The 20,106-nt window shown below is 39.5% G+C and overlaps 1 protein-coding gene across 2 annotated transcripts in view; it reads left to right on the top strand.

Moving 5' to 3' along the window:
- Positions 1–647: 647 nt before the first annotated feature.
- Positions 648–20,106, top strand: part of arhgap24 (Rho GTPase activating protein 24) — a 62,511-nt gene continuing 43,052 nt past the window's right edge. Inside the window, exons 1-2 of one of the 2 annotated variants that reach the window (XM_014987392.2) lie at positions 648–1,126; positions 12,073–12,291. In XM_014987392.2, the coding sequence (XP_014842878.2) occupies positions 12,088–12,291 (204 nt within the window). In that variant the 5' untranslated portion in view covers positions 648–1,126; positions 12,073–12,087. Of the gene's footprint in view, positions 1,127–5,337; positions 5,439–12,072; positions 12,292–20,106 lie in introns of those variants that run through there. The other variant, XM_088010887.1, reaches the window with a different exon arrangement.

The raw sequence follows: 20,106 nt of genomic DNA, 5'->3' as shown, positions 1-20,106 counted from the left end.
ATTGACAAAATGTTATTGATCCTAATTTCAACTCTGTATCCTAACCTTTATCTTTTGTATGTATGTATCCAGACGTAAAATGCTGCTCCTCAGTAGAAATGTTCGCGAGAAGGAACCGTTGCATCACTATGGAGCGAGAAAACATTTAGGGTAGTCCCAAATAAACAAGACTGGAGTTTCCGTGGTGTGTATACAGCTGGGTTTTCACCAAAGCGAGGGCCGAGACTAAATAAATGTTTGTTGAGCTGCATTTACACAGCCATTAGTTCATGTCATCATTTTGAAGACACCTTGGAACTGTGCTGACTCCCTCCGTCTCCCTCCACTCTCTGTGTTCGGGGTTAGTGAATGGATGATGAATGGAAAATGGAATTTTTTTTTTTATTCCTCATGATTCATTGGAAAAAGAAAATTCTCGGCTGTTGATTCAGATGTTTAAAATGAGTGGAAGACCGTTTGAAAGGTCAAAAAGCTCCCTTTTCCGTCTGTTCATTGTGGAATACAAGAGAAAGTCAGACGCACTCGGAGCTGGTTTCCAACACAGCTCTCGTTCTAAGACTTCCTCAAACATACTCATGCACTCTTTCCCCCTCCCTCTTCTCCTTCCTCCTCCCTCCTCTTCCTCCTCCTTCTCTCTGTAGCCAACTACACACAGCCTGAGCCTCACCAGGCAGAATGACTGGAGGAGTTGGGGCTGCATTTTGCAGTGCCTGGAGTGAGACTTGTGAGCGTGTTTTTGTGACTGTGCAGGTCTCTGGGTGGACTTCAGCTGTAAGGGTACCGTGCCCCCACCACCCCATCCCCATGTGTGTGTTTGACCGCGACAGTCGTCCTGAGCACAAGGAAGACTTTTCTCAGAATGCAGATGGCGTGAGCAGCCAGGGTAAAAGTTTCTAACAGCTCACGTCTGAGCCTCGGCTAATTCAGTCAGTCCGCTCTGCACAGTCTGACTCAGTCAGGGGAGAAACAGCAGCAGCCGGAGCAGCTGAGAGGGACTCCTACTTGAGCTTGTCTCAGACTTGGATTTCTGTTGTTGATTGATTACCTGTCAGTGGACTGGAGACCCGAGCCGTGCATCACCAGTCAACAGAGCCGAAGGATTCAACAAGGCTGTCTGTGTAAGAAGGTGGGTCTGGCTCTGTTTCGGTGGTGGTTTTGATCTCAATTTCTGTTCTTTGGAGGCGTCAATCTCTACAATTCTACAGCATCGTAAGACTTATTATATGAGTGAGAGAATCCGAAAGGGAAATGTGTCATATTCACCTCCACTTAAAAAAAAAAAACAAAAAGAAAAAAAAAACAGCTGTGACACATTTTGCAGCATTGCAGCATCTGAGAAAACAATTCACTACAATAATTTAGTTGACTGAAAAAAATTGAGCCGTCTGATCAAGAGTTGGCAGTTTAATCGACTGGTCGATCATGTAACGGTTATGTGACATATTATTACAGATTAAAATCGGTGATGCTGCAAAAAGGACAAAAGTTATTAAAATGCACAACACCTGTGGCTTCATTAGACCAGAACTTTACAGGCTTCCAACAGATTTCCATATATTTCTGCTGTTTTACATGCAAGATCCCTACTAGATCCTTCCAAAGCAGTGACGTCTGTCAGGCTTTTGGGTAAGCTGAATATGCTAAAACTCTATTATCTCTGGATTAATGTACCGGTCGTGTACCAAGTGCCAGGATCTCACTGATTGCAAGTGCTGACAGGCTGGACTAGACCAAAGTAAGATGTGGAAAATTGTTGAATGATGTGAAGATGGACTGCAACGGACAGGTCAGAGATGTTGATAAAACGGCTTAAAGGATGGAAAATTCATCTCTGCAGCTTCTGTCCGCCGCCGGCCTCGCGGGTTAATGGAAAAGGGAAGATGTGAAAGCAAACAGGGGGACGGGCTGAGGTAAAAGGAGGGATGACGACCCTCCTGCACTAGGAATGTATGCAGCAGACACAAGCTGTGCTGCTGGAAAGCCACAGGGATCAGGTTCCCTGTGTCAGCTGCTGGGCTCGACTGATCCCTGATCTGACTTTATGATATCTGCTTATCAAGAGACAGAGGGGGAAGACTAGAACTTGAACAACATGGGGGTAGAGATCATTTTGGCGATATGGAAAAATAAACAAAAAAAAAAAACATTTTCGGAAACACTTGTTTGTGTCCTGTTAGGTGAGTGCAGAGGACAAAAAACAAAACCGAGCAACAAACATTCATGAGAAGGAGTTGAAATATGACACACAGGTGCCAGAATTTGAGAGGTCAGTTGATAATGACTGTGTTTCTCGCCTGTGTTTCTTCCTAGAGTGCCTTGCAAAAAGTATTTATAGCGCTTGTGCTGTTCTACATTTTATCACATCAAAAGCACAAACTTGAATGTATCTTATTGAGATTTTTTGTAACACAAAGGAACACATAACTTTGAAGTGGGGGGTAAAATGGCACGTGTTCTCAAAATGCTGCATAAAGTACAGTTTAAAAGATGGGTTTCTTTTAATCTGATACCTTTAAATCAAATGTCAATCAACAAAAGAAACCAACTAACTGATAAACTGAGTCCTCCTGTGTGTAATTTAATGTCACTAAGAAATGAAGCCGTTATGTAGATTTGTGGGAGAATATTAGTGAACAAACAAGATTCATCTAAGAAGTGTAGCCAACAAGTCAGGGAGAAAGTTGTGGAGAAGATGAAAGCAGGTTTAGGTTATAGATTATCATTTCAAGTCCTGGGCATCTCACAAAGTGCCGATCAGTTCATCGTCTGCAAATTGGAGAGAGTGTGTCACAATTGCTAAACCACCAAGACAAGAATTTCCACCTAAAAAGATGAATGGGGAAAGAAGTGACTCTGGAGGAGCTACAGAGATCCACAGCTCAGATGGGATTGTCTGTTGACAGGTGTCAGTGGGGAGGCATTAATTAAAAAAAAAAAAAAAACTAAAAAAAAACATGCCACACTTTTCAGGTTTTAAAAACTTTTAAAAGTTTGTAATGTTTTCTTTATTTTCCGCTCCACAGTGATCCTTTACAATGAGTTGCTCCATCACATAAAACTCCAATAAAATAACGTTTGTGGTTGGTGACAGAATGTGGTGAGGCTTAATGGTTATGAATTACTTTGCAAATCCTCATGTTGTCCATGGATTGTTCTCTTTCTACTTATATAATTGCCTCTGACTTAAGCTACCGTACCTCTTTTCTCAGCATTTGACGTGTATGTCATTGATTTGAGAAAAAGAGTTAAACTGTAATTTAATTTGCATTAGCTGGATTCCAATTGCATGTGTTTATATTTCTACTGGTGCTGGCTGAGAAGCGCGGCTGTAGCAAGGAACGGGATGGCACTAGACTGTTTATAAAATTTAAAAAAAAAAATCACGAGGGATAGTTAACAAAAAATAGCTAAACATTTTACTATATTATCAACAGGAAATGGTTTCATTAAAGCTTGTTTTGCTCTCTTTGCGTCAGTGCACTGTAGGATTCTTTTTTACCCTTTGGCCAAATATCTGATGTGTTTCACCATGTGAACCACTGCTGCCAGATCTCCAGGGGTGGCGGTGGACACATAAAGGCTAAAACTGAAAGGGAGAAAAAAAAAATACCCTGAGTAATTAAGCAGCATGGACAAACAGCGGGGCGTGGAGTCACACAGCTGAGAGAGAGAGAGACACATCCATAGTTTAAAGAAATAAAAACTTGAGTGCAGCAGCAGCACAGAAACCCAAACAGAGCTTAAAGGCAGAATGGCATACAGCATAAACTGTGTTCACATAGTGAGGCACAGCAGAGAAACAGGATGGTGAAGGAGGACAGGAAGAGAAGTGAACAATATTCATCAAAATAAACTGAGACGTGTAACGATGTAAGTCCTTGCAGTTTACTGGTTCCTTTGTTATTACCGCTGATAGATTGGAAGCTGTGGCTTATGTGCGGTTCTGCGCTGAATCAACAGTAAACATCTCTCTAATTTGCATTTTTTTTACAGATTCCCAAATGCCAAGTGAGGCGAAGATGCAGAGGTGCATCTCACAGTTTTAACATGCTTCTGCATTCACTCTGCAATTACTTTGTAAATGAACATCATTATTATTAGTCATGCTCCTAGCAGTCAGAGAGGACATATTATCCTATAAAACATCCCTTAATATAAGCTACTGGTTTTGTATGTGCTGTAATTACTTTGCTTAGCGATGAAAGGACTACCGTGGCTATTGGCACAGTTCTTTGTTGTTGCAAAGTAAACCTAAGATGTGAAAGCGTGAGAACTGTTCAGTGCAAATGCACCTCTATGCTTTGAGACTATTTGCTCTGCTTCACCCGCATCAATATTTGGCTTGCGCGTAATGGTAATGTGTGCTGCGCAGTTCATAACACTTAAAACTTGCCACATTTTAACATGTTATGACCACAAATTTCAATTTGCTTCTCTGACTTTTATGGTAGACTGATTTAAGAATTAAAGAAAATAATTATATATATATATATATATATATATATATATATATATATATATATATATATAGCAACCATGAGACCCAATATCTTAGATTTATGTTTTTGCATCCACCAGAATAATGTGCAGTTGCGCCACTGTGTATATATACAGTTTTGCTGTCTTAAAAACCAAATAACATATTGTTATGTGGGAATATCTTAGAATCACTTTGGTTTCTTACACACAACTGAATGCAATACGATCTCACGCAAAGCCTTTTTTGTTGGAGATTCTTCATACGTTTTTCAGTATTATCGTTTCAAAAGACAGCCACATCAGCAGTAATCTTCATTCACATGTAGAATGAGTCAGCCAGTCGAAGTCAAAGAGTAACCACTGTCTCTCCACAGGCCTGCTGCTCAGTTACCAGACATTCATTGACACATGGCAGGGCAGAAAATGGGAAAGGGTGAGCCGGGGGTGTCAATGTATCACCGCGGAGCTGGAGGAGGGGACACATGTGGCGTAGACAAAATAGACAGTGACTCATCAGTGAGCTTACTGGGAACAACATTCTCTATTGAATTGATCCTTCTGTGCTTGTGATATTAAGCACCTCTCTGCCTCTCATCTCTCTCCATCCGTCTACTTTATCGACTCACAGTGAGCCGTGTGGGTAGCGACTGTTCCTGAACGACATCCTCACCCCTAATGAAGTCCCCTCTCTCAAATCCTGACCTCCTCGTAACCTCCTCTTGTATTAAATAATACTGGACTTCATTTATGTCAGCATTAGGCGAATGTTTGCTTTCAATTGTAAAAAACATTCTCATCTGAGGATGTCCTGAAAGCCCTTCCTCTTTCACGTCCTCCCCCGATGATTAGCGGCAGCAGCAACAACACAGCAAGAAACCTGCTGTCGTCTCACCTCTGTGTCTTTCATGGCAGGAGTCTACCGGCAGCGGACTGTGCTTGAAGTGCAGCAGCTTTGGCAGGCAAGGTTTATATTTGTCTTTGACACATGTGGGTCACAGGGGCCATATTTTGTGCCAGCTCTAAAAGAGGAAGTTACTTGGGGATATTTAAAGCGCTGACAGAACTGACTGACAATGTAAGGATTATGTCTCCACTTGTGGTTTTTTCATGTTTTCTCACAAATGTTTTGCTGGTTTATTCACTTTCCTCTGTAAAATAAGGGAAAATGTAACTATTAAATATAGGCAGGGTCTGTCATTAAGGTGGTTCTGCCAGCTGTAACTTGCTAAGTATCTGAGTAGACTGGGTTTGCAATAGGACATTATTCAAGAAACATAAGGCTGTGTGCATTTGATTACTGAATGTATATGTAATGATAGTAGAAATTAGTTGACACATTTTGATTATTATGTTTTACATTTGGTGTGGACCAGTGTTTGAGCTTATGCAAAGTAGTAGCTTCTGAAATGAAGACAGTATAAGACAAACACTTGTTGCGTAGTTTTAAGCTGCTAAACTGTTTAACATCAATTATTAGAAACATTTTGAGACTATTAGTACGTTTCATGTCTTGGACAACAGAGAAAAACTGATAACTCAGCTGCCAATCAAAACAAGACAAGAAGCAGTGTTTACATCCTGTAAAAATCTGCTGCTGTTTGCTGGTTAGCCAATTCAGCCAGTTCTTACAAATGCCTCTTCCTCTTTATGGCTGAAAGGGGATTGGTGGTCTGTTCCCTTCTTCTCTGTACTCAGTATCCTTGAAAACAGGAAGTGAATGATGTTCCTCAGTCAGCTTTTAGACCGGAATTACTGAAGCATAAATAGTTGCATAAAGCTATGTAGGTGTTGCAAATAAATTGGCTCAATTTCAAAAGCAAACGTAACAAAAATGCAATTTTAAACAATGCAAGTGTTTATGGTGGGTGGTGGTGATGAAGGATGTCAGCTTAGATATATTAATGGTCAAACCAAAGCTTCTTACGTATAAGTATTTTATTTTATTTTATTTTTTTTTTACAAATGAATCCAGAATGAATTGTAAGTTTTCTTTTGAAACTGATACAAGGGCAACGTCATCAGCGTACTGTGGCACCATGAGGCAGATGGTGGAGCTTTAATCCTTGACCCTGAATATATTTATGTTTACAAGTTGTAATTACATTTTTGAATGAATCATGCACTTTCTAAATAAGTACAGCCACAACGGCACAACAGCAGAAGTATTGAAAGGTTGTTAGTTAATATCAGTCATCAGTCATTAAGTTTTACTGCTTCAGTCTGCGATGCGGCATAACCACCAATTCACTTTGCCCTCAGTTGCGCAATGTTTTGCTGTTGTAACCGGCCACTTCGTGTGGTCTCAGAAATTCCCAGCTTTGGCCAAACGATTGGAAAACTAACTTTATAGTCTTTTTAAAAAAAATGCTTGCACAAGTTTAATTTCCCAAAGGATGGGCTACTCTCTGCAGAGAGGCCTCAATCTACTTTCTCTCAGAGTCACACAATTCAAACAAAGATGTGTCAAACAGCAGGCTTTTGTGTGCTTCGGGCCACAGGACTTTCCCATATAGAGAACAAACAGTCTGTGTAAGCACTCAAACATAGCATTCTCTAGATGCTGCCTTTTTGCATGATCCTGTTGAATTATTACTGAAAGATCTCATTTCTGTGATCCATAATGCAGCTAACATCTGGCGCATATGATAATTGTGAACGTAGTACCTGCTTAATGGATGCTATTGCTTTCATTAAACACCATTTGTTACATCACAGATCGTTTTATAATCATCAACTGTAGAAGTCAAATATAGGATCTTTTATCATTACCTCAAAGTGCAGCTGTCATAATTACATAAGAGTTATTAAATCTCTCTATTTATGATTTCACAGACAGACGGTTATTTTTAAATCAGCATGCAGCAGACGTCCCCAGAGTCTGACACCAACCGTCCGCTCAAGCGCTGCCGGTTGACACGGTTAGACATAGACTTGGTCTTAATCCTGTTGCGCACAAATAGAAACAAAATGACGATGACTCGAAAGACATGTTGCTCTCAAAGAAAATGCTCTCCATTCTCTTCTCTTGCACTTGAGGATTTTGAATACGTCGGGTTTAATGTGACTACCGCCAAGCCACAAACTAGGGTGCACCCTGCAAAGAAATTGCATGCCACAACTCCTCAGAGGTCTGATTTGCAGCTAACTTTGTGCTGTCCTGCCGGACGCACAGTGTTTATGGATGCATTGGTCTCTGCTGTATACTGAGCTGTTGTTGTTTACAGAGAAGGTCAGAGTGGCTCTTCCCACAGACTTCTCGGAATGGTGAAAGTTCGGAGGCATGCTGTGAGAACATCCTGGAGCATGCTTTGACTCAAGATGTCACTGGATGCTGTTTCAAAGCTGCAACAGGGGAAAAAAAAAAAAAGAAAGAAAAAAGTCAAAGATGCTATCCAGTCGTGTAAAAGGAAACATGGATCTCCAATGCAAAATTTTGTAAAATGCAAAGTTGTTAATTTTTAAAAATTGCTGATTGTGTTTTGCTGGCGTTTGGGCCAATGATATATCCAAGGGACTGAAGAATCAATGACATGCTTTGATTTTTCAGCTTATCAGTGATAAGTTGATATTGATGAAAACTATACCAGATGACCAAATTTTGACTTAGATTGAAGTATGTGAGCTGATGTATTTAACCCAAAGTTTAATTTGGATAATCTTCTCCCATGCTCCCAAACTCTGAATTGCAAAGCTGAAGCAAAACAGTAATGATGACAGTAAGTTGGTTCAGATATTTTGCACAAATCTGTTTATGTCCCTGTTAAAAATATTTTCATCTGATTGGCATATGTCACCTTCAATAGTTATGGGATTTACCAGCAAAGTTGCACCTCATGCTGTCTGAACTGTACTCTCTAGAGTTCCCAAATCTTTTGGCTTCGGACCCAATAAATAACAGTGGAGAAGACAGTCTCGACTTGTTGAATTGCAGCCCAAGTGGGGTTCCAACCTCAACAGTGGGAACCACTCGTTTAGCTTATTGGAGCTATTGGAGCAATCTCTCTGTTTGAACGATGGCATTGTTTCTGCCTTTCACTTACCAAGGCTGTCTGCAATTAGATGAAAATATAGACTGTGCAGTAGGTATGTGTGTGGCGATGCTAACTGGTGGGATTTCGCTCATTAAATGTCTGCCTGTCAAGTTTGGTTTTTAAAGTTGTTTTAAAGTTCTGCAGGAAAAAAAAAATGTTGGTAGTTGCAAATCCTCTTTATGGAAAGCAGTGAACAGCGGAAATGATTTTATAAGAAGCTGATTTGAAAGTATTGCGGAAAATAAGTTTTCTGAAACCCCTGCAGTGTTCTAACATACGATTCAAAGGTTTTGCTGCAGCAATAAGAATACAAGTAAACAACTCTGAAAGAGAGAATTTGATTAAAAAAGTGTATTTATAAAGACAGCGCAGAACAAGTAAAAATGCATATGGACATACTAAAAATATGTGATATGTGTGCAATATATTGTGTTTCCAAAGATACGTGCATGTGGAAGGTTTGATCTTAAACTTAGAACACAATAACAAAACAAACAGAAAACTGACTGTGTTGCTGAACATGTGATAAAACACAGTGATTGATGGATGGATGGATGGATGGATGGATGGATGGATGGATGGATGGATGGATGGATGGATGGATTTTGAACACAAAAGCTTATGATTAAATATCTCATATTTGCCTGGTTAAGATATTCTCTTTCTGCTTTTCCAGTCTTGTAGCTTTACCACAAGACTTATTTTAAACTATCTTGTTTCACTGCTTATTTTGGAGACTGTGACTCGAGGGGGAAAACGCTGCCATAAATAGGCTGCACATACATCTACACACAGGTGTCTCACAGGGACGCAGCAGACGTCTCCAGCACGCTGGTTTCAATCTGCTGAGTGGACACAACAGTCAGGCCATTTTGGGTTTTTTGCAATTGTTTCATAAAAATGCTCAGAGCCACATCTGGCACCTTTAGGACGGTTCACTGGAACAAAGACTGGCTTTGTATAAATTAGTGTTTTGTAAATAGATCAGCCATCTTATCTTTTGAGTCTGTTAATTTGTAAACAAGACAAGATGATGTTTTTTAATTAATTGACTCGGGTAGTTAGTTATAAGCCCATGATTTGCAGACTAACTGATTTTCTGTCCTCAAAATATGTGTATGTGATTGTCCTGATCAAAATGCATACATTTCTTTCCACTGATTCCATTTATGCTGTTATTTATGCGCTCAACATGCCCACAGAAAATTTATGAGAATGTATTTCCTGCAAACAAAGCCTCAGTGTGATGTAAATTTGAACTTATATTGCTACTGTCAACCACCTAACAGTTATTTACACCAAGAGACGCAGGAGTTATTTATGGCTTCAATTCATACTGCAACACAGATCAGTCCCAGCAGAGCTGTTGCAAAGTCCTGTGCAGAAAACATGACGTTGTGGAGCTAAATGCTATACCTTCACCCACACATTGAAAATTCATATAAAATTGTTTACCTGATTTCTGTGAAGGTATGTATCTGTTTGTCTGGCATTTATAATGTAGTGGAAACAGGTGAGTTCCTCTGGTGCATGTTGGGTAATCCTATGAAATAAGGAATCATTTCTTCCACGAACTTATCCTACTTTTGGAAGAAGATTCCACCCTGCTTTGTACCCAACATATTTAAAGATTTCAAAAGAGAGGAATGGAAGATAATCTGTAGATTAAAACTCCACAATGTTGTCTTGGAGCAAATATTTCTTGGAGAAATTCAGAGGAGTGAACATACAGGAACATGTGATTCCCATTATCCTTCTACAGGGAATTATGAAAGTATTCCCTCCCCTTGACCGTTTGAAATTTTCCAAAATTTGGTCACATTAAAACTACAAACTTTGGTGTGTTTTACTGGGATTTCATGTCACAGAGAAACAAAAAGCAGTGGATATTCCTAATCACGCAACTAGATGCAACTCGATCCAGCCAATTGCCTTCTGAAGTCAAGTAATTGGCGAAAAAAAGTTCAACTGTATGAAATTTCACTTTGGTGCATTTCCAGCTTTACAGTAAAAGACTTAGAGGTTTGTGGGAGATCATCATGAACCAAGACACAAAGCTAACAGGTTATAGCTAAAGCTGTGGATGAATTTAGAGCAGGGTAAGGCTATAAACTGCTTTTCTTAGGCTTTATTCAGTGAAGAGTATAAAGAGTATAAAACAAATTCAAACCTACCAAGACATGACAAGGCACCTAAACCCACAGGCCAAGAAGTCCTTGACAACTGGAGTAACTAGAGAGATCTGCAGCTCAGGTGGGGGAATCTATTTTCAGGACAGCTGTCATTTATAGATGACGCCCACAGCTACTCTTTATTCAATTGCTCAACTAAGCTTGAGCAATTTTGGACAGGGGAAGCAAAAGTTTCAGGCTCTGGAAACATAGTCAAAAACTATAGCAAAAGGTACTTCTGCAGAACAAAAACACACTTTTCACACACTTTTCACACACTTTTCAGGTTATGTGTAAAAAGAAAAGAACACCTTTTCCTTTCACCTCACAAATATAAGCTACGTATTGTTGATCTGTCCCATTGAATCCCATCAATACACATTGGAGTCTGTGGCTGTAACATAACTGTACAATGGGACTCTCCATGACCACAGAGAGTTATGATTGCACCACAGCAGACGTGTCGCACTTGCTCCACTTCTGCGGAGCGGCATCTGGTCCTCATCTGGACCTGGGGGCTGGCTGGACATCCCCCAAGCCAAGCACAATGAGCGCCACTGACAACATGGCAACGCTCAGAGCTGACAGCAGCAAAACTCAGCACATGTCACTGACTAAAGCAGAGGTATGTGTGTTGATATGGAAACAAGATGTGCAGAATGCTTTTTTTTTTACTCAGTACGTGAAGGGCAATGTATCATAATTGCAGATGTGAAAAAGGTTAACTGTACCTAAATTATGCTAAGGTGAAAACAAGAACAAAACGTCATCCCCAGCTTGCTACATCTTGTACTTGCAAAGTAGAAATTGTATTTGTTTCTACTGACACTAATTTGAAGAGCTAAAATAATGTTAAAGCGTCCCAGTAAAGTTTGAGACTCTTGTGGTTGTCTGTTTCTTTCACTTTTTAAGCTTTTTGTTGCTTTAATATTACATTTTTTATTCAGTAACCAGAGTCACTTGAAGTATTTACAAAGTCCTGTCACAACCATAAGTACTTGATTCACCTTTTGGATAAAAAAAAAACTGCTATAATGGTGATTTTGAAGAATACAACCGTTTGTACTGAAAAGTTAGTAGACAGAGTTTAAGACACTTAGAGAAAAATAGATAAGCCAAAACAAAGAAGCCTGACAGGCCCAGCAATTCATGGGAAGAAAAAAACGGAAGGAGAGGCTTGGTCTGTGCACTTATTTGCTTTTAGTTTTTCCTCCTCCCACAAGTTCATGTCTGCCTTTGTGTCATCGTGTCTCTCAACCCACACTGGTTCAGCCTCCATAAAATGAAAACACACAATTAGACTTGCACAAAAGTTTGTGTCATTAACAAGCAACATTCAGAAGACAAACCCTTCAGCCTCTGCAAGTCGGATAACTTCTATTTGTTTTTAGATTGAAGCTGCCGCGATGGATGACCGGAGCGTGTCCCACAACAGCAGTCCTCAGCGCTCCGGAGGTCAGTCCAGCTCTGAGGGTCAGAGGTCAAACGTGATCAGGTGCGGTTGGCTCAGGAAGCAAGGAGGTTTCGTGAAGACGTGGCACAGTCGCTGGTTTGTTCTCAGAGGGGAGCTGCTCTACTACTACAAAGATGAGGAGGAGACCAAACCCCTGGTAAGACTCTGAAATTATGTCAGAGATGCTCACTGAAACTTTCTTATTTTGAGTTTTAAACAAGCAAATCAAAAAAAAAAAAAAAAAAAAGAGAGAGAGAGAAATATAACCCCACCAATGTTATCCATGACCTACTGTATCAGCTGTGCATATTTTGGCAAACCCATCCATCCAATAGGAAATGATTCAGGCGTTGTTAAATCAGTAACTAGATGTGAATACATAAAAAGGGTAAATGCTTAGAATGCATTTAAAAGCTTAATTCCTCTAAGCTTTCATTGACTAAGGTGAAAATGTAAGGACGGTTTGTTGCACGTTAGAGTCTGCATTCTTCTAATGCCACAACATAAAAGGTGTCAGGTGAGCTCTAAGAACTAACACACACACCCACGTCTAAACTGGTGGTTCCAGATACACTGAAAAACAATAACACACAGAAGGGCGAGCAGCAGCATATTTTTGTGTAGTAGTTTCTTTGCTTTTATCACACTGCAAATGAGAAAAACACTACACTTATTGCTATCTTCACTTAAAAAATAGTCATAATATTCAGCTCTTTATTGAGTTAGAATAATCTCACATTGAAATGTTTTGAAAAATACAATATTTACTTTTACGTGGCAAAACAATCTAACATTTTATCAAACACCATTTGTACAGTTACAGAGAGTTGCATCTTGCGGGTCATCAAGTCTCCATGACAACAATTAGCAACCTACATAGCAACCAGGAATGGCAGAAATAAATTTAAAAAAAAAACTATTTTGCGGCAACCTGTTGTAGAGTTACATAAGGAAGCAACGTGTTTGACATGTTTCCACAGTTGCAGCTCCAGTTAACTCAAATGTTGCAACCTACCATAATAAAAGCTTAAAAAGTTATCATTTAAGCTTGGGCAGTAGTGGTGATTTATGAGGTAAAAGCAAAAATAAAAATGTATCTTTTTACTTTGAGCATTAAACTAATTATTGACCAAATTATTTTAACAATTCTAACTGGCCTAAAAAAAAAAAAAAAAACATTCAAAATGGTAGCATGTCTGTCTGCACAGTAGCCTACGAGTAAATATCTGATTTCATGGGTGCAGTTGTGACTCTTCTATCTACATTCTCGTGCATAAAGACTGAAATTGTCCAAGGATATCCCAATTACGTCACATGTTGGCATCGTGTTGCACATTCGGCAGCATTTCAGCTGTCATTGGAATTCAATTGTAAAACCAGCCCTTCATTTATACCTTTAGCCTGCTTTTGTCTTTTCACACTCACTAACTCTTACTTATTCGTTAGGTGCTCAACGAGGGCTGTTACCAATTTGTATTTCCAACAGGCAGAATAACAGAACAGAAGCTCTTCACAAATACACAAGAGACCTCATCTTTCTCTCTTAGCTTTTCCATCCAAACAGTATGCTCCCTCTTCTAGAGGAAACTCGAGCGCAATTGAAACTTTCACGTTGCTCATCCGGACACACTCTTCTTTGGCTGATTTCCTAGCGTGAAGTTCGGCCAAGCCGAAGCCACATCGGCAGTAAAAGTCTCAGAAGGTTGAATCTGCAGACCTGAAGGCGGGCTGCTGGCCAGACAGGAGGGAGAGTTATTCTTCACTGTTAGTTACAGGAGCTCTGGGTCTCGGGGCGTTCATTTATAGTGGAAGGTGACTTTATACGAGGTCTTGGTGAGGTCACTGTCCCAACGCTGTCGCCAAAGTCGCTTCTAATGAACGCTAAAGCGAAATTGCAAAACTGCTTTTGTAGCCCATCTTCCGGTTTACTCTTAGCAGATTTATTACTGCACCTGCTCGCTTTACCACCTGGAAAACATGGTTTGCTGCTTTCCTCCTCTGCCCTACTTCTCAGCCAAAACCACATTGAGCACCTGAAACTGCTACGTTTTTGCAGCGAATAGAGGTTTGTACTGAAACTGGGTCAGGTGTTGAGGTAGAGGAGCGTTGAACATTCTGATACCAATGTGTCTTTGACCTCCAACTCAGAGCAGCATGGAAGGTAATAAAAGTCACATTTCTCACCCAAGCATAGTATTAACCCTTGTGTTTACAAATGGGGTCCAACCGACCCCACACACGTAAAATGTGTATCATTTGCCACAGTCCTCCACGTTTGCCTCTGTCCTCGCACGCACAAGGGTTAAAACAAATGCGAGAAAAGTAATCCAGCGTCATTACTTAAGAGAAAACACGTGTAGGGCAAAGAGGAGTCTGAGCAGCACCGACTGAAAAGTGTCCCATCATTTAACTTCCCAAGATCAGGGAGAGGGCAGGTCAAACCCACACGCACGAGCGCCGAAATCCGCCAAGACACACTTAATGATGGGCCTGTCACGAGCTACGAACTTGATAAAACGGAGGTGTGAAGCCATATCTAGATCAGCTATTAATTAAGTCTCTCCCCCGCTGTGACGTCTCTATTTGTTCTGCTTCACATTGCCCTAATTGCTGCCTCCCCCGGTCGGGGAAAGAGCAGCTGCCCTTTTCTGTTGCCATGTGGAAACACAAAAACATGAAAACTGCAGGTACTATCTGTTCTGCACTAATCTGATAATTTTTTTTTTAACTAGGGGAAAACAGCGCAGAGTCATAGAAGCTACTTCAGTGATTTATAATAATAATTTTGTTTTTATTTTTGTCAAAATGCTTTGAAATCCACTAAAATGACAACTGAAGTACTAAACTGTTTTAAAACTAAGGAGATAGTCTGTATCCCTATAGGAATGGTATTGCGGATTTTTCGGGGAGGATGTCAAAACGGCAACTCTTTAAAACCGGGGAGGAATCCATACCAACTCTACACTCAGCTAAATTAGCATAAACTTTCAAGAGCCACTTGGAGATTTAAATAGGAATTCAAATTCTTTTTAAAAAGACATGTACAATTACTCAGCTAATAAAACGACTCTAAGAAATAATAGCATTAGGCCTAAAACTGGTGGGTTAATAAATTCAAAACGAAATTCTGGGACAACTCGAGCTTCTTTGAGAGAAAAAAAAGAAAAAAAGAAAAAGAAATCAGCCTCTTCTCCGGTTTTATCTCAAAGGTATTTTCTTATTCAATATCATTAACATATTCATTGCAGCCTTACTGCGTCCAGGGATGATTCCTCTGAGGAATTCAGATCTGCGTGGATAAGGTTATTTGAGAAGATGTGTCCTTTTGACCGCTGTGGGCCGGCGCACCGGGGTCCTTTACAGTGGGGCCAAACCTCTCGGAGCAACGTGAGGAATCTGAAGAATGGAAGTCAGATGGAGGTGAAGGGTCACTGAAAAGCACGCAGAGGGCAGGAGCACGTGTAGGCTCAGCATCAACATGCCATCTGCCTGCCCTCACTCGTCCGTGGAGACGACGTATGCACGCTCAAGCAGGCCGCGCGTGCTCACTGGAGATCGCGAGGCGCGCACTCGCACGCGTGCACTCGCGTTTCATCTGGCTCGAGCACACAAACAAAGACAACCACTCACGCAGCAGCAGAAATGAGATGATTATTGTAATTTAAGCCACTCAGGATTGGACCCGGGTATGCCAGCGAAGCAAGAGGGGAGTTAGACGACATTATGACGGAACAGAAGAACTCTGGGTGAATACATTAAAACAATTTAATGGAATAAGGAATCAGAGACAAGTTAAAATTTTATTAAGATATTATAATTCCAGCCACAACAAGTCTGGGGATGGATAAATAATTAAAATTCACAGGACTGAGGAGTCACATTGAACTCAGACAAAATGAAAAGTAGCGACTTCTTATAATGAATCGGATCAAATCAATAATTCAGCAGCACGATGAAGCTCTGAAAGTGTTTTGCTTTCTCTGCATAAAATGGAAACTGCTTGACCTTGGCATTTAGCTGGGGGTAAATAAAATGCCACTGGAGTTGTAGGATCGTGAGTTGTGCAACAGTTCGTCTTTTCTCGCATTTGTCCGTATTAAAACAGTAACTCTGTTGTCACTTTGATGTTGACAGTCACAGAAGGCTATCCGCAAAATTTGACAGCAACATAACAAAGGCCAAGTGAAATGCTAAGAAACGAACATCCCCCGATCTGATCTGATTTTGAGCCACAGACTAAATTACTAAGTTACTAAATTCTCTTTAATTTAGTAACTGAATTCATTTTCCGCAGCAGCCTAAATACACTGTTGTTGGAAAGCCTTTTATTATCACCGAGAGACACTTCGCTTTCTTGCTGTCCATGTTTGTAGAACAGACCCTGAAGTATAATTACTGTTTTCAAAGAAACGTTGTCGGGGGACAGCTTTGTTTGTCACGCTCTGCATTTTTGTGTTGGAAGGAAACTCGCAGCAAGTTTGTGCAAGTTCTGCTTTGTCCAAAAGATGACGTGGCAAACAGTGTCAAATACACAGCCAGGTGTAGCATTTTTTTTTTTTTTCAGACGACGTGAATCTTATCCAAGTTATGTAACGTTGAATTCTGCGTGATATTCATCCTGCATTCCACCGGAGACATTTAAGTCACATCTTTCTGGTGGCGGCTGCTGACAATAACATATCAGCGGTGAAAGTGGGATCTTGCTTCTTCTATTCATATAGTGGAGCTATTTTTATTGGGAATATCATCAGATTATTAATTGAGCGGGACTGACTGGTCATTGATTTTAGCAAACCAATGATTTTGTTATTTTTAGTTTGAATTACAGTTGAACTCCTGCTATATATATAAAAAAAGTAACTTCACAAGATTCCAAGAAGAACAAGCAATTTCCATGGATTTATTTTGGTTCTATCCTTGTTGTACATTGCAGTATCAACTGTATAATAATATTTCAAATATATTTCATCCATATTTGGTCTTCCTTTTTTTGATTAAATAGAAAAAGAATAGACAGAAAGAACAATATGAAAGTCTTAGACAACAGGTTACATCAGTGGAGTTAAGGAGAAGCATTTATCTCTAAAATGACACAATTAACATATTAAAAATATGCAAACTAACATAAGGCAATAGAAATAGCGCATTAAATCTATGATAAGGTTTTGTTTTTGGTATTTTTGGCCGAAAAGCTGACTCGTGCAAGATATCAGACAGTAAAAAAAAAATGTCTTCAAGACATAAAGTGGGTATAAAAGTGGCGATTATTGCCAGGTAGCATTTGCACTGATACACAAGATCCCATGAAATTAATACTGTGCTGACAGGGTGGAATAAGAGCTCTTATGAAAGCTATAAATTTTCATTCTCTTTAAAACTCTGATATTTCTCTGGACCTAAACTGATCCATCACATGGCACTGCAAAAGGTGGCAGTCACTTTATGTTCCCCGGAGGTATTTACTGTCCCCAGATGAATCTTCTCACTGTAATAAAACCACACCTGACATGCAAATGTCTCAGAGTGCTGTAGAGCTAAGCTGTAGTCTCCTATATTTGTATAACCGTTTGGTATTTTTAGTATCTGAATGCGATTGATATTTGCAGTGTATGTACGTTCCATTTGAAATGTTTCCATTCGGCTTATGACGGTTGTTAGTGTGATAAGCGTAAAGCCTAATGATGCGGAGAATTACTTGTAGCAATCGCTGACTTTAGCGATTACACTCGGCCATTCCATTGTTGTGTCTGGACACATTTTTAACAGAAGGAAGAGTCTGGATCACTTTCATTTTTCCATTGCACAAACAAGTCATATTTAAGGGTTGAGTTGCACAGGGATCCATAGTGACTTTAGTATTTGATTATCACAGCAACATTGTCTTACAGGAGACGTATTTCGGTCTTTACTACGTTTTATTGACCTGTATATTTGCTACAGGTTAAGGCTACTACGAGGGACTCATATGATCATCTATTATTCAGTGATTTGGTATTTGTATCCGATCACAAAGAACAGTCTAATATCTTGCAGAGTATAAAATCCTCTTGTAAATCTATGGTACTGCTAGATTGAAGCAGAAAACTAATTTGTCCAGAAAACTATTGATGAGCAAGATCGCATTTCATTTAGCCAGTGCACTTGGTCATTCGGAAAGCCATACGTCATCCTGCAAGTGTTGTCTTACCGAATATGGAAACAGGAAATGCATTGACGAAAGTCTAAGTTTTACTTTGCAAACATTTTGATTTCATTCTCAGATCTAAGCAAATAGATTACACCAATAGTTTTAAGAAAATGGCTGGATGGGGGGGAGGGGGCGGCGGCACCATGAATGAGTTCTCCATCAGTATTCAGTTTCATTAACATTCTGTCCCTGCAAAGTGAACAACTCCAAGATATCAAGTCGAAAGAACTCTTTGACTCTAACAGGAGTAGAATAAATTATCAATTTCATGGCATTACACACTATTTAAGAAACTTCTGTGCTGTAGCGGGACCATTTATTTGTCCCCTTTTCTGTCTGTTTTCAATTTAATCATTAAATAAATCTTCAAAGGAGATTTTCTCTTATAGTGGAAGAACTGCAAACCCTTCAGATAATGTCCTTTTGTTTTATTCAAGGTTGCAATAATTGCTTTGGCTCAGTCACTGTTTTATAGAGTAAAATAGACTAATTTCCTATTTTGTGTGGCTCAGTATTTCCTTTTTATTTTAGGCTTCAAAAACTCTCCAGCTCTTTCTTGCAGAGACTTTTTCTTGGGATGCATATTGCTCTTCTGCACCATTATAGAAATCAATTATCTTACAACTGAATGGCAATTTGAAATAGTAAAATGAGAAACAACCGAAAGTGGGTAGAATAAGCAAAAAATGTGACTCAATTAAGAGGAGCACTACTTCAACATCTTCCTACTCAAGTAAAAGTAAATAGTAGAAATTCAAGAGTAGGAGTAAAAAAGTATTTCTTAAAAAGGCTACTCATTACCGAGTAACGAATCAGAACATCATTAAATGTTACAAGGATCAGGCAGACAGAGAAAAAAAAGTAATGTGCAAATTCTGGTACAAATAAATAATATTGTTACAAAATAACAGAATAAGGCAGAATAAACACTTTTCCAGTCAATATTTCAAAATATAATACTTATAAAGCTAATACTTAAGCACGTGTTAGAACAGGATATGGTACTTCTATAAACAATAAATAGTGTTGATTGTATCGTCTCGACCTCCAAATGGCTCGAAAGGCACAGCAGACAAAAAAATGACATTAGAGCAACAAAGCTTGGCTACAAACAAGACGCTGTAGGTTTGTGTCTACCTCTGGTGCATGTTTGTTTTTTAGCGACGTCACTCGCGGTGAGTGGAGTGTCCAGCAACGTGACTCAAGTAGGAAAAGCGATACTTCATAATAATACTCAACTAAATCTAAAAAAAAAAAAGAAGATGGTATGTAGTAAAATTGTACTCTTAAAAGGTTTTATGTTGTTGTTTTTTTAAGGTACTCAAGTGAAGGTCTCTGAGAAAAAGTTAAGAGAAACTACCCACCTCTGGAAACAACATATAGGTCAAGCACAATTGCAGTCCTTTAGTTTGCGGTAAGGAAACTAAAGAACTGAGATTCCTGCTGCTCTTGGTGACGATCTGAAAGGTCACGAATGCAAAAGAACAGTGATTACTGGATTAAAAAGACAGCTGATCAATGAACACTCAAATTACTTGTTACAGCCGAGGTTTGTGGTGTATTGACTTCAGCTGGAGATTTGATCTATTCGCAGTATAAATCTGGTTTCGCCTATAAAATAAACCTGTGCTTTTCTGTTTACTGCGTCTCTTCATTGGGGTCAAACCTTTAAATAAACTGAGGCTATCTCCACTTCTTATCATGACACACAGACGGTAAAAGAAAAACACACATGTCCATATCTCGATTATAATGATTGCCGTGATATATCACTTGATTACGTGA

This window comes from Poecilia mexicana, unplaced genomic scaffold, assembly GCF_051168715.1.
Source record: "Poecilia mexicana isolate PSO_F unplaced genomic scaffold, ASM5116871v1 scaffold_12, whole genome shotgun sequence".
Lineage (NCBI taxonomy): Eukaryota > Metazoa > Chordata > Actinopteri > Cyprinodontiformes > Poeciliidae > Poecilia > Poecilia mexicana.
The sequence above is the reverse complement of the archived record's forward strand: the minus strand, read 5'-3'. Positions and strand labels throughout refer to the sequence as shown.